At 39.8% G+C, this 15,130-nt stretch overlaps 1 protein-coding gene across 4 annotated transcripts in view; it reads left to right on the top strand.

The window, feature by feature from the left end:
* The window catches only part of OtopLa (Otopetrin-like a), a 131,141-nt gene that overhangs the window by 23,170 nt on the left and 92,841 nt on the right, over positions 1-15,130 (top strand). For all 4 annotated transcript variants that reach the window (XM_065235234.1, XM_065235232.1, XM_065235233.1 and 1 more), the window contains exon 2: positions 1,762-2,020. In XM_065235234.1, coding sequence (XP_065091306.1) covers positions 1,832-2,020 — 189 coding nt within the window. In that variant the 5' untranslated portion in view covers positions 1,762-1,831. The remainder of the gene's footprint in view (positions 1-1,761; positions 2,021-15,130) is intronic.

Here is a 15,130-nt window from a genome sequence, read left to right as displayed (position 1 = left end):
ACTATCTACATTCAAAAGCGGTAGATACCGCACAAGGACTTCTCGATAATCAAGTCAGTTATGGCACGGCATACCATACTGGGGACGGTGAGTTCGATTCTCTGTTCGGTCGATGATATGTTCGGGCATAAATTTGTCTCTACTTCCCTACTACGTTGAGTTGAGACTAAGTTGAGAGCAATTCTACTAGGGACGTAACAGTCAAGAAGAAAAAGAACAAGCATTCGTGTACAACCAAGTCATCCGGATCAATTCCCGTCAATGACCTCCGCCGGAAGGGGAGATTGTACTGTACATCTATCCAGTCACGAGGAGCGTATGCATTTGATTTCCTCCCACTCATCACGATATTACAGGACTCAGACTGAAATGCTGATAGTCATCAGAAGCTAATTTCCTTTAATATCTTTTCGCCAGCACTGCACAAAAAGGACACCAATAGCAGCAGGAGCAGCAGTATGTACGCTATTATCCTAGCGTATGATTACGAAGGCGAAAGTTGCCATCATCGTAGCCGTCGTCGTGGTGGGTGTCAGTTCAACTAGGGACGGGAACGAGCGATCCGTGGTGGGCTAGGCTTGCCTTTATCCCGTGCCTGTGTCCTGTACTCCCAGCCATATTATTGTCGACTCAACAGCCGACGAGCAGTCGGTGGGTATGCAAATGATAATGAAACATACCCGGAGGGATTGTCGCATTTTTATTCCGGTGGTGGATGGGTCGGAGGAACCATTAGTGGTTCTATGATCCATAAATATAAACGCCACTGTGCTGTTCGTACACCACACAGACAGAGACAGGCAAATATGGGTGGTGGTCGTCGTAGGTTGGCGTTCAGGGGGGTTGGGAACTGAAGGATAGGCGAACCCTTTCGTTGTCCCGTGTGGCGTGCATACATTTATTAATTTGACCGGAAAGGTGGGAGTTGATGGCTTTTGGGAGATACAGGTGAACGAATGGGAATGGATGGGACGAGAATGAGGTGCAGCACTTCCTACGACGGGAAATTGTGTTTTGGGACCCAGGGGGAAACGAATCTAACGTTCTTTAAATTGATATTTACGGGAAGTTACAGGTTGTTTGTAAACTATCTCAAACGAATTGCATCCCTATCAGACATTTGACTCCAAAATGCCTCAGATTTTGTACAAAGAGACTTCAAATCCCCTGACTCCACCCATGACCGAGAACTACACCACTTGAACCAGATTGACCTACTTTCAACTTCTGTGGCGAGGCGGGAAAAACAACAGCTTGCATTCAATACATTTCCCCACTTAGTTTCAGAACGCTATGGCAAATGGAGAATGAAAACGCCACAAGTGAAGACGACAATGCGACGTCGATATACAAAAACAACATAAATTAAAGAGCAATGAAACGTGATACAAACAGCGATTCGATTCTTCCACTGCAACGATGATTCCACTTTTGGCTGCTTTTTGCTTTGTTTGATTTTCAGGAGAAAATTTCCGGTTATCGACATTTGTGCTGGCAAATTTTCTTCTTCTCCGTCGAGGCTTCCAAGAAGTCCCTCTTTCCGGGGTAGGTTATTTTTAGACACATAAAAAGAATAAGACGTTTCCAATGGGTTTTTTTTTCCCTTAGTCGGGGCCGTTGACTCCCGCCATGTGTCCTTGTCACTAGCCATTGACAAGGCGATTCGTTCGTTCGAAAAAGCTGTCATGTTCCGTAAAATCTCCAATTTTTCCACATGGTTTCCATTACTAACGCGTGGAATTTTGTTTCACCCTCTTGCAGCACTGCCACCAGGACCGACTGCTGCCACTAGGTTCGTACGAACTTCTTCCTCCGCGTCGTTCAGCACGGTATGATACGTTGCCCATACCTTCATGAGATGCATGAACGCCTACTGGGACCAACACCGCGCCGACCGATACCGCATCTAGCATCGCTGCCTCCGCTGGCCAAGCCGGAAAATACCAACATCATGGACCGCGAAAGTGACTGCCTGCTCGAAAGTAGGCCCGAAAGCCGACAGATCGGAACGATGGTTAAGGTGAGTGTTGAAGGCGATCTGGATTGATTTGCTCAATGAGAAGACGCACGCAGACAGATAACAGATGAGAAGCTGTACAAACTGTAACCTACTGGTTAAGTGCTTAATTCTTCACTGCTATATTTCTGATTTATAAAACTTAGTCTATAAAAAAGTCATGGGTTATTTGTAGAAATGAAGAGAAAATCATTTACTTATAGAGAACTTCGTAGAAGCTATAAAAAACTTCGTAAAAGCTCAGGGAGCTATGTAGAATTTCGAGGAACTTCATAGATCAGCGGATCTCAACTTTTTTTTTTTTTTTATTGCGACCCACTTTGAGAAATTCGATAGAGTATTTCCAGAAGAAATGCAAACCGGTTGGACATGATTGTTTCCGATTCGAATGAAACTTTTCTCATATGTTGACTACTACCCAAGGTTGCAATTTTCATTTAAATGCGATTTTTCTTCTCAAGAGTAACTTTCTAAAAAGGCGTTTGCAGAAATGGATAATTCTTTTTTTCAAAAAATCATAACTAGAATACGACTGTTCAAAATGACAGCTGAAAAGAAGTTGTAAGAAATTAAATGATTTTTTAGAGAAAAATACACTGAAAGAAAAAGTCACTAAATTACATGGTGTTACTCGACAAAAAAAAACTTTTTCAGTGACTTATTGTAGCTTGTTAGGCTAATCGAGTTCACCATGATATCACCCTTGAAATTGTTCTAAAACCCCCAAATTTAATACCAACAGATCGTATTGTTCTTATTTTATACGCACTCAGAGAGGCCAAACCATGACTCTCCCCCTTCGCCATAATTCAACTTGATCTTGTAACGAGACTCTATATCGGCCTTACAGAAATGGCTCTAACACTACCAGAAAATTCGCTTCTCAGGGCAAATCTAGAGGAAACAATCGAGAAATTGACACTACCCGTACGTGAAGAACCTCACAACCATTTGGTTGGACTTCTTCTTTAAATTTACGAACGCCGAATATGGAAGTTCAGCAAAATGTATCAAGGAAGCAAAATCAAATACTACATTTACTATAGCAAAATTTAATGAACGTGTGCACATTTCTAGATAGAGCTGAAATTATGGCCTATCAGCTTTTGTAAACAATGACTTCTCTTGATAATTTCTAGAAATTTAAGGGTCGCCTACGCAAACTAACATCCTCATCGGGTAGGGAAAGACTTCCCCAATCCGATGGTTAGGTTGGTCTGCGTGGACGTGCCTTAAATTTCTAGAAATCATCGATAGAAGTCATTGTTTGCAAAAGTTGCTACGCCCTATCTAGATTTAAATAATATTTGTTGGCTAGCTTTGGTGCGGCAGTCATCGGGTGAACGCCTTTGCAGGTTCCTGACTGACTTTACGAGCAATACACCGATCGCTGCCGAGATGATGGAGAGTGAGAAGATGGACATCGCTGTCGTGGTGATGAATAGCGACACGATGATCGCCGTTGAGAGGGTGGAGGTAAATTCATCCACGTAGGGATGGTTTGGGTACAGGATGGTGGGACCGTATGGTAGTAGCTCCATCTAGAATTTCTAATCGAAATTAATAGTAAATACTTAAATGTGGCATCCACCACCTATTTATTTAGTTTGGGGTGTTAGTATGGGTTGATTTTCTTATTGATAGTGGCATGCTAAACTTTACATATTAAATAATAATTTGATATGATTTTCCCACTGTTCACTGCTCACTGTTGTATATATTTGAACCACTCTCACGTTCATGGACGGTAACCTAACGACGTGAGGGTGAGCGTGAGACCTGAATATTCCGCGATCTGCTACACGAAACGAAAATCAATTATTTTATTCATGTGTTTCACTTATGCATTTTTGCCAAAACATCAGCTTTATACATTCCATAAGACAAACCGCATAGGTCCTATAAGAATACATAAAAGGGATGTGTGACCGCTTATACATTTCATTTGACACATGATCTTCATTAACTTTTTGCAAGGCGTCTGCTTATTAATTGACTTATACATTTTATGAATAATCAGCAATATAAATTTGCCACAGGGTATAAACACAAACGAAATGACAGACGACTAATTGACGAAGAAATCAATTAAAATAATGTGGTTTGCTCCAATAGATTTTTTTAGAAGCTTGTGCAGTCACCAGATGGGCTAGTATTTTTGTTATGATTTGAACAAAGTTGATTTTGTGTGCAATGATCGTTGACAGTGTGCAAAAAGTGTACCATTTTGTCATTTTTTTATGCATTTCAGTTTTGAGTAGAGTGAAAGAGATAGAATCAAAACATTCTAGTACATTTGGTGAAAATGCTAGTACAATCCAGCAGTAGTGTTGCCATGTGGTACACTGAAAAATTACATTAGCAGATTCGTCAACAAAGTTTTCGAGCCACTCCGTCTGTCCCTTCATTTGTGGTATAAGCATAGAGACTAGTAGCTACTGTGATAAAACTGACATAAAACCTATGCTCCTAAGGTAGTTCGCATATCAAGTTTTAATGATTACATTAAAACTGGGCCAATTGGCCATGACATGGCTCTATAGCGGTTGTCAGGAGGTTGTTAAAGCAATGTGGTCGTCAGTGAAGGTTTAATAATTTGGTTATATCGACTGCTATAAAACTTCAATAAAACAAAAATTGTTGCTTGGGAGGTCCCGAAGAAACGTGTTTAACTTTTTGGCTCAGCTCTGGTACTATCTTCGGTCCCAAGCTAATCAATGCAACCCTCGAAACATAGGAAAATCCACGAACCCCTCATTTTATCTGTCAAACTTTCATAGCGAATCAAAACAAACCTAGTGTAGAACTAGAATTTCGACTAGAATGGGGTACGTTAATCGTTTGCTTGGGACCTATAGGCTAGTCAAGTAGTGAGCCAATTTAAAATCGTTAGTTTCCACCGGTTGGTATAAGGCTATTTTTATCCGTGTACATGGTTAGCATTGGAAACGCACCTCATACTCGGACGACGATAACACTCGCCTGTGTTAGGTGAACGAGGTATCCATGTATTTGAAAAAAAATGATGGAGACAACAAAAAACAGTGTTTATTATTATTTTTGGGCTCATCACAATTGGAACCCGTTGGTTACAGTTTATATGCAACCCTGAGCGTATGGTCAAAATTTAAGTGAAATCGGTCCACATTTACCTGTTTGAAGCTATTTTTCCGAGATGGAGTTTAAAATGTATCAAGAAACACCATTTTCAACACCAGGTGGCATTGAAAACGTCCCAAACATCACCACACCCAATACCATAATAGCCGGCGCCGGTGGTGTAGTGGTAAGCGTGGCTGCTTTCTCACTCTAATGGGTCTGGGTTCCATCCCAGCCTAGGTCGGTGGGATTTTTCTAAGGTATAAACATCTCTGGAAGACAGAAAGTACAGCTGTCAGTGCTGATAAAAATCATTCCTTCTACACTCAACATAGCTGAAAATAAAGATAGACCAACTACCTGCATGAATCTGAATTTTGACATAACAACATTCTCTTGATCCAGGCAACCTCTGACTATCGAAGTCAACATTTGTTTTTCTTCATTCGTGCACTGAAAATGTATTTTCGTTATTTCTTTCATCCGGCGCAATGCTGATATTACGCCTTATTCGTATAATATACAAATTCAAATTCGTAAAATCAAACCAACAACTGCGCTTCTTGGCTCCTAAAGTGCTGATTGTATGTTGGAGATGGGATACTTTTTTTCTTGAAATATTGTCGGTTTGACCAATACATGCAAGCTACCACAATAAATAAAATTACTGGTCGCGGTGGTTTTATGTCAGAGAAGAAAATATATGCAAGCAGCAGAAAAAAGCAAACGAAATCGAATTACCGTTTCATGAGTGCTTCTTTTTTGCCTTTAGCTTTACTATTTATCGTAGCACAGAGAGCGATGGATAAAGCACAGATCTGACGATCGCAAGGTTCATGATTTGAGCCCGGTCTGAAGGCTATTTTTATTTTTTTGTTATGTTTTTCCTTCCAATGATGAAGTTATTTTTACCCATCCTCACTAACACACTCCACATTTTTTGATTTCCACGACCAACACTTGTGGCCCGCTGTTTGGGTGTAGCGATAGTGAGTGTGACAGTTCTAACGAAACTAGCTTTATACAATGTACAAATCAATTTCGTTACAGAAAACAACGAATGATTTCGTAGAACAAACGAGCGATTTTGTTGTATATACGAAATTTTATTTTCAGTGTAGCTGGATGTTCATTATCGCCTGTGTTGTTTTCGATATTAATATTCGTCTTCATACTGGTGAAGATGCTTTTGAGGATCAAATGCAAAATGATTATTTTTATTTTACTCAAATATAGCGCTGGACGTGTCGTGTTAGTTTTGCACACAAACCGATGGCAAATTATTGCCTCAAGCTGAACTGATGATAAAATCAAGGTTGCAAATACTCATTTCAACTAAAACAATGTTTTTTTTTTTTTAATTATGGAATAATTAGATGCCATGATCATATTTTGAATTGGTAGGATCAGGCATGGAAAATCATTTACATTCATTTGCCTTTAACTTTTTTCATAAACAGCATGTTACCGGTCAATCACCGAGAACAATTGGCTTTGTACAGCTTTTGTCCTTAATATAATTAAATTTATAGGAGGCTTGTTTATTAAATTTAATTGCTATAGGAAGGCTCACTCATACGTAAATATCTGTGTTTAGCATTATATAAATTTTTTATTTACTATATCTTAAAACTACATTTGTTAATTTATGTTTAACCTAAAATTTATTACCTATATAAATAGTCACCCAGCCCCATACTTAATATATGTAAAGCGTCGTATGCAGCTATATGATGTTTAAAAGAAATTAAAAAAAGATACCATTGAACCAATATAAATCGCGCTTGCGTCATTTGTTCAATGATTATAATGTAAATGAGAAAAAAGACGGCAAAGTTCCGCACTAAAATAATACAACCAAAAAAACAACTAACTGACTCACCGTGCACAAATCACGTGCACCGTTTACATCCCTGATGGAGCGAAATGGGTATGTTTTCCCATTTCCGGAAGACAACCGGCGAAAGAGATGAGAAAGAGAAGTGAGAGAGTTGGAAAAGGAGTGGATGAAGGAGAAGGAAAATTGGAGATGACCGATGAGGGAGAATGTACGGGACCATCACGGAAGTTGGACGTGTAATAAGTTCGTCGCGGCAACTTATGGAATTTTTTGATATAGTTGGAGCCATCTTAAATAGAGGTGATACAGTGATACCGTACTTGCACGCGGTTATAATTACGGATTCTAATCCGAAATACTACGGATCGTAGATAGTGCGTTCACGTAAAAAGTTCGCGAGTGAGTGTTCGGAGATACCTTTTTATCACGGACCAGTATCATTAGAAGCCGTTTCCTATCCTAGCTCCAGGATTAGGAAGATCCCGTTAAGTTTTGTGCAGGGAATCTCGAAGGAACGGCGTACTACTGGATCAGGCCTAAAAAAGAAAAAAAAAACCGTAGCCGGGAGAAGGATCCGCTTCAAGGAGCTGCCACGAAACGCCGCTGTCAAACCACGTGGGTTGTGGAAATAGGAACCGGTGTAGAGGAACCGCCAAGAATCAACCCTTAAGGAACCCAAGAAGGAACCCCAACCACCGGACAATATACCCATCCCAGGTGCAGGTAGTCGCCGAGGCCCCAAGTTATTTCGGTCGGCTACACACGGCTGCTGAGCGGAGAAGCGGACGTTATGGAGGTATCAGCCTGGTAAGGTCCGGAGGGTTCGCCCCCGCTTTCCAGTGTTTGGTACTGATGTGCCTCTCCCCCTTCCGTGAGCATCTTCAGCAAAGGTATGTCGACAATGCAACTCTCTCTCTCTCTCCACCGCATGGGCCCCAACCGGAGCTGAACGGCCGCAACGTTTCCCTTTTCCTCTATCCCCTCCCATTACCCCCCCTCCCCGCCTACCACCCCATGTATCCATGAATAAAAAAAAACTGTTAAATGAACTTGTGTGCGTCTTATAATTTCTAAAACTCGAGCCTTAGGTGCATGTCAAGCCTGTTCAAATCGTGATTGTTTGTTTGGTGATAGGTCCACTTTGTCCCCCGACGAGTCTGCTTGGAGTACGTGGGCAGTCGGCCCGAGATAAGAGTAGTGCTGAGCTAGCCAAAACTTACAAGCATTCCGCAAAATGTTGTTCAGAGCTTTAGTAGATTTTGTTATTAGCTACAACTTTTGCTCATAACTCAAATCTGTATCTCTTACGCATCACGAATTAGAGCGGGCAGAACTTGTTACTGTTTTCAGTGAATGTAAAATACATTCACTGAAAAACAGTAGTGGCTTCTGTTCACTATGGTTCGTCATACTTAAGAGATAAGGATTTGAGTTGTTAACAAAAGTTGTAGGTAATATCAAAACCTACAAAAGTTTCATACATTATTTTAAGGAATTCTGTTGATGAAAAAAGTTAGGGGCAAATGAATGTAAATGAATGCACAAAATGAATGCAAATGATTTTCCATGCCTGGGTAGGATACAAGCAGAGGTTGCAAGAAATGTGTTTGACATATTAAACCTGTTTATTTCACTTCATGTGAGTCACAATCAGCGATTTTTCACACACTCACTCACTCAGCGATCAGCAAATCGCTGATTGTGACTCATAGAAAGCAAAATTTACAGGTTTTGTGTTTCAAACGCATACTTTGTAACCTATTCTTGTAAGTTACAAGTAAAACATGCCATTATACCATCTTTTGGTTTTATTATTCTGAAAAACATTATTTTAGATGAAATGAGAATTTGCAATCTTAGATTAAATCCCGGTTTTATGCTCCAGAGTCGGCAATATTCAAAAGAATCATTTTGTCCAAAATTAATTTGATTATTTTGCTTTTGAGGATCATTTCTGATTTTGACAATTCTGGGTTGGATAATCAAGCACTGGAGAATATCAACAAACACGTATTCGTTGATGTATAATGAACTCATTTGTTCATTTCGCTCGTACGTAACAGCGAAGATTTTCAAAACAAATGCAATTCATCCACACTGGGGTTGAAGCGATACTTCTTGCGTGGTAAATGATAACAACAAACACTGACAGCTGTTGGTCCCGGCCCATGTGTGTTGAATGGGGGTGCGATATCCTACGCAGGTGTGGAAGCTGCCTTCCTGCACATTCGGTTGCCGCCAATGGATGGCAATCGATTTCCGTCGGTGATTGGCATTAGATTGCGGAACAGAAACCGACGTTAAATAAAGGAATGTCTAATACCATAATAGTAAATTACATGTTCAACGACTTTATCCAAGACCGGAAGATGATCTGAATTAATCCTGAAAAGTTATTGGCATTTTATTGAAACATTGTTTAAAAAAAAAAAATCAGTCAGTCATCGCTTCAATAAAAAGCTAATAACTTTGCACGATCAACTCGGATCGTCTTCCGGTCTTGGGCAGAGTTGTTGAACATATAATTTACTAGTATGGTAATGGTTTTGGGACGTTTTCAACGCCACATAGTGAAACTTAAAAAACGTTATTTCTTTATACGTTCTAAACTCCAACTCGGAAAAAATAGCTTCAAACAGGTGAATGAGGACCGATTTGGCTAAAATTTTGAACAATTTCGGGATTGCATGAACCCACCTATATTTAAAACAGATATCGTAAGGACAAAATAATAATAAAAAGTAAGAGGTTGTATCCAAGACACGACCGTAGATTTGACGTGGGATTACGAAAAAGTAGTTTTGATGTCACAGCAAAAGTATAGTAGGGGAAATGGATGTAATGTCGGCCTAAATGCCCCTAATTTGGGCCCATACATAAATTCAGCAATCGACTAAATTTCTATAGCGACCAAAAATATCCATTAGTTCCGTCCCAATGTGTCATATCCTCTAGATAAATTTGATAAACAGCAGATTTTTAGCGATGGACCCAACCTTAGATCCATGGGCCATCATTGGAGCCATTTCCTCTACACTGAAAATAAAATTTCGTTTATGCAACGAAATTACTCGTTTGTTCTACGAATTTATTCGTTGTTTTCTGCAACGAAATGGATTTGTACATTGTATGAAGTAGTGTCGTTAGAACTGCCACACTCGATATCGCTACACCCAACCAGCGGGCCACAAGTGTTAGTTGTGGAAACCGGAAAATGTGGAGTGTGTTAGTGAGGATGGGTAAAAATAACTTTATCGTTGGAAGGAATAAATATGACAAAAAAATAAAAATAGGCTTCAGACCGGGCTCGACTCATGAACCTTGCGATCGACAGATCTGTGCTTTATCCATCGCTCTATGTGAGCTATGAGAAATGGTAAAGCTAAAGGCTAATAAGAAGCACTCATGGAACGGTAATTCGATTTCGCTTTGCACTGCGACGAGTAATTTGATTTATTGTTGTAGCTTGCATGTATTGGTCAAACCGACAATATTTCTAAAAAAAATGTCCCATCCCCAACACACAATCAGCACTTTAGGAGACAATAAGCGCAGTTGTTGGTTTGATTGTACGAAGATGTATTTGTATATTATACGAATAAGGCGTAATATTGACATTGCGCCAGATGACAGGAAAAACGAATGTTTCGTACCATTTATGAAAGATGTGTTGCATGTACGACATTCATTTTTACGAAACGGTTTTCAGAGAAATAACGAAAATATATTATATATTAAATTGATTTCTTAACTCGTTATGAGTGAAAAAGTTCCATATGAGAGCAATTTGAGAGTTCTGTTTTTGAGGTGCTCTGTCGATGTCCATGTAGTTCAAGCCAATCCTGGACGATATGTCTTAGATACAAGCTCATACTCTTTAGTTAACTCTATTATCAGTCATGTGTGGTCCTGAAAAGGACCGATGGTTGAAAACTTGGAAGCCAGTTTAGAACAATGCTGTGAAAATTTGTCCTCGATGTTCTTGGAGATGATAGCGGTGCGGAAATGAAATGTGTATAAAGGAAAGACATCAATCACGTTTATGTCTTTTCTTTACTTTATTGATCTTTATTTCTTGTATTTGTGTGATTTACATGTATTACTTATCAAGTGACACAGATGCGTCTTTTCAACTATAGTTCTTTTGAAATTTCATTTATTATTAATTACAGTTTCTAGTCCTATCAGGCCTGTTCAAGAGAATGACAACCTTGGTGGGATTGGTTTGTTTTAAATTGGAAAAAGGAGACTACTTAAAACTACTATTTACATCTACAACTAACCTATAACTACTATATAACTTACTATACACAAATTGCTTATTAAAGCATGTTCTGATGTGTTTAATTTCTGCACAAACCTAGTCTTAATGTCACCAATTTTGAAATCTAATTTAGGAACGTTCGCCTCTAGATGGAGATAGGAAATTCTTGTATCGAAAGGACGATCAAGTACCATCCTCAGCACTCTATTCTGAGCGACCTGAATTTTGTTCCTATGAGTTTGTGCACATTATTCCCAAACCGGAACTGCGTAGAGGATCGCAGGTGCTATAATTTATTTGTAGACAGCCAGTTTGTTCACCCTTGAGAGGCGGGATCTGCGGCAAATCAGCGGATACAGACACCTAACCAAGGCAGAACACTTGACTACTGTTTTCTTTACATGCGAAAGGAAGAGGAGTTTTTCGTCAAACAACATCCCGAGATAGGTTACTTCGGCAGACCACTCAACCCTTGTGCCATCCATGATTACATTACAAGATGGAGCCGGTTTCAGTTTGGGCGATTGCCGATGGAGGAACATGATCGCTTGAATTTTGGAGGCATTGATTTTGATTTTCCACGTGGTGACATAATCAGCAAAGGCGTCAAGACATCGTTGGAGCTTGTTTGTTTTTTCGCGAGGCATCCTTCCTTTGACGGCTATTGCGGTATCATCTGCGAACAGGAAAAACACGCAACCGTCTCCGAGGGGAGGAATGTCGGGAGTGTAGATCCTGTAAAGCAACGGGCTCAACAGCCAGCTTGCCGGACTCCTGCTGGAATGGAAAACGTGTTTGAAAGACAACCGTTCAACGGTACCTTAAACGACCTTTGCTGGAGGTAGTTACGGATGAATTTAACCAGATGTAATGGGAAGTTGTAGTAACAAAGCTTGTACACAAGTCCGTCATATCAAACATTGTCAAGCGCCTTTTCAACGTCTAGCAAGGTCATGGCTGTGGACTTGGATACAGTTTTGTTACTTCGGATGTTATTCATCACCCGTTCCGGTCACATCATCACCCAAGGGTTTCGGTAGGAGAATGTTGTTTTCCTCGACAAACTTGAGCAAACGATTGAGAATGAGTTTCTCGAAAAATTTGCTCAGCGCTGAAAGGAGACTGATTGGTCTGTAGATTGAAGGCAATGTTGGATCCTTTCCGGGCTTGCGGATTGGTATGATTTTTGCTACCTTCCAGATGCTTGGAAAGTAGTGCAGTTATAAGCATCTGTTGAAGATAGCAGTTAGAAGAGACTGCACGACCAAGGGGAGGCATCTAGGGTTTGAATGCATTGCGCAACCTGATCTTCGAGCGGACTTTGGATATTCGAGCCAAGCAAATGCGATGAAGCGACATGCTCACCGATCGCATTTGCTTTCTCCTGTGGGGTGATTAAAAGCCGATCGTCATCATTTTCGACTCTGAGAGGTGGAATGGGTTTGGGATGAGTTTTCAGGACCTTGGCTACCTTCCAGAATGGTCTGGAGCGGTCGTACAGATTCTGGACAACACAGGAACTTGTCGAACGCTTGCCTCGTTAGCCACAGATATGGCCTGTTAGAGTCCTTCCAACGCACGCCCGGTCGATGTCATCTAGGGTGTCGAGCAATGAATTTTCATCGATGTTGGTGTCCACCATTCGTCCGTACTGCACCCAGTTGACATGGTGGTAGTCTTAACCAGTGGTGGCAACAGTACAATTTTTGCAAAACCATCGTCCAGAGCAAAACAAAACAGCCAGCACACGGGCGGTCGTGTATTTCTACATTACAAGCAAACGGCGGAGATAGAGATTTGGAAAAATTTCGTAGCCCATTATTTTTCAAACAGTTTATTGAACTTACATTTTAGCTGCAAGCTTGTGTGTGACATTAAATTATCAACTCCCTTATTTACTCATAATTTTAACATCCATGCTTATGAGTGGTTAGTATTTATTCTTATCTCATAATTTCATGCAATAAACATCAAATAAATGCTATAATTAGCCAGAAATCAGCAAAATTCTACATGACATAAATTTATGTCGCACGCGCCGCTGGTCTTGTCTGCTTCATTGTGTGGAAATGTTCTGTCGCCTGCAGAAAACAGTTTAGAAATGTCATGACATTTTTTCAGCTTGCCAGTTTGTGTTTGTGTGTTTTCTCTATGGTCATTGCGCAAAGTATCAAATGTTAAGGAAAAAACGTTAAACTCTAGTACTCGTGCCATCACTGGTCTTAACAGTCCATGTTGTGCGTTGTTGAACAATAGACATCCGTTCCGGGTAGTTCTGCCAAGCTTCATGGCGAGCATTCAGGTCACCCCCAACGATGAATCGAGAGCTAGCACGGGTGATGGCAGCCAGGTCGTTCTTGAATTGGATTCCTAGTCCGTTGATTGCGGTACACTGGCGTGGGTAGTACACGGAAACAAATCCGATTCCATTTTCATGAATAAAAAATCATGAAATCAAAAAACTTGCCATCACATGTAATCGTAACAATGATTCATGATTTCGTCCTGGAAATTCATGATTTCATAATGCAGTGAAATCAAGACCGCTACAAGCGTTACACGTACCGTAAAACGGGGTATCATTGATAATGCGGGTTACTTCGATAGTATAATATAAAGATTAAATTTACTCGTTGCGCTTTTTCCAAATTAGAAGCATTGGTTCCATATTGTAGCTCAGGGTATTTCCGTTGATATTGTATATTGTTTTTAGATAGTATGTGTTACATATTTTATAAACATATTAATAAACACTTTTCGTGTTTTTCGCCTGTTTGAAAAAGTACTCAAACCATCACTTATGCAATGTATTTCCGATTTAGCCATCACAAATTCAATGTGGTATTCTTATTGCTTATGATGTTTTCTGATTATATACTCATTCAAAGTTTCATATTCAAAGAACTTAATTGTTTGAGTTTCAACCATATTTTTCTACATTCATCGAGCATTATCAAAGTAACCCCAAATCAAAAACTGAAGTTCGGTCACAAAACTTAAAAAAAATAGTGCAAATGCTTTAATTTCCTTTAAACATATTACTGACAAACTGACTCTTGGATCCTCAGTACTTGTTTTTAAAATATAAAATTTGAAAAACATTCATTGCTGTAAATATTATTTAGAATATACTTTAAAAAACTATTAATGTTACCCCGTTTTACGGTACTTGGCAAACCGTGTTCATAAACCACACTATATAGGTATCTCTTATAAGCCTTTTGTCTTCCATTTTATACAAGTTCTGATAGTCTAGTGGGTATGGGTTTAATGATCTCAAGGTTCTTGGTTCGAATCTAGTCTTTTTGAATTTTTTGGTTAAAAGTTAAACCCATGAATTTTGCTCATGATTTCAACTTGGATGATTCATGATTTTGGGAATGTATGCTGCGTTACGGAAAAGTTGCTCATGATATCATGAACATTATTCATGGTGTATTTTCATAACATGAAAATAGGCTGTGTTCATGAAATCATGAGCCATTTTTCTCATTTCAGAGATCGATTTTTTTCCCGTGTAAACACCGATAAACCGAATGTTTCCAGATGGTGATTCCACCTCCACACTAACGGCCTCGATGGTAGAAGTGTGAATGTGGGGCAGAGTGCAGAACTTGATTTCCTTCCTGACGATGACCGCTACACCACCCCCTGGAATTGGTGCGATCAAGCCGGATAATGCTGTGGTTCGGCAACCGGAAGCTGTCACCGGACTTGAGGTGGGTCTCGGTAAGAAGGTCCACGTCGATGCTGTGCCTGTGTCTGAGACGAAACTCGTGAAGAATGTTTTCGTTTTCTTCTGTTTTTTGGTTTTCTTTATGAGAGTGGCAGTTTAATATTTAAAATTAAAGCTTGATGTTGAAATTTAAAATTTCCCAACTGCTAATAATTCAAACAACATCACCTCACT

This window comes from Ochlerotatus camptorhynchus, unplaced genomic scaffold (genome assembly GCF_037179485.1).
Source record: "Ochlerotatus camptorhynchus isolate MF236.1 unplaced genomic scaffold, CSIRO-AGI_Acam_v1.1 ptg000467l, whole genome shotgun sequence".
Lineage (NCBI taxonomy): Eukaryota > Metazoa > Arthropoda > Insecta > Diptera > Culicidae > Ochlerotatus > Ochlerotatus camptorhynchus.
Note: the sequence above shows the minus strand (reverse complement) of the source record. Positions and strands in the feature narration are given on the sequence as shown.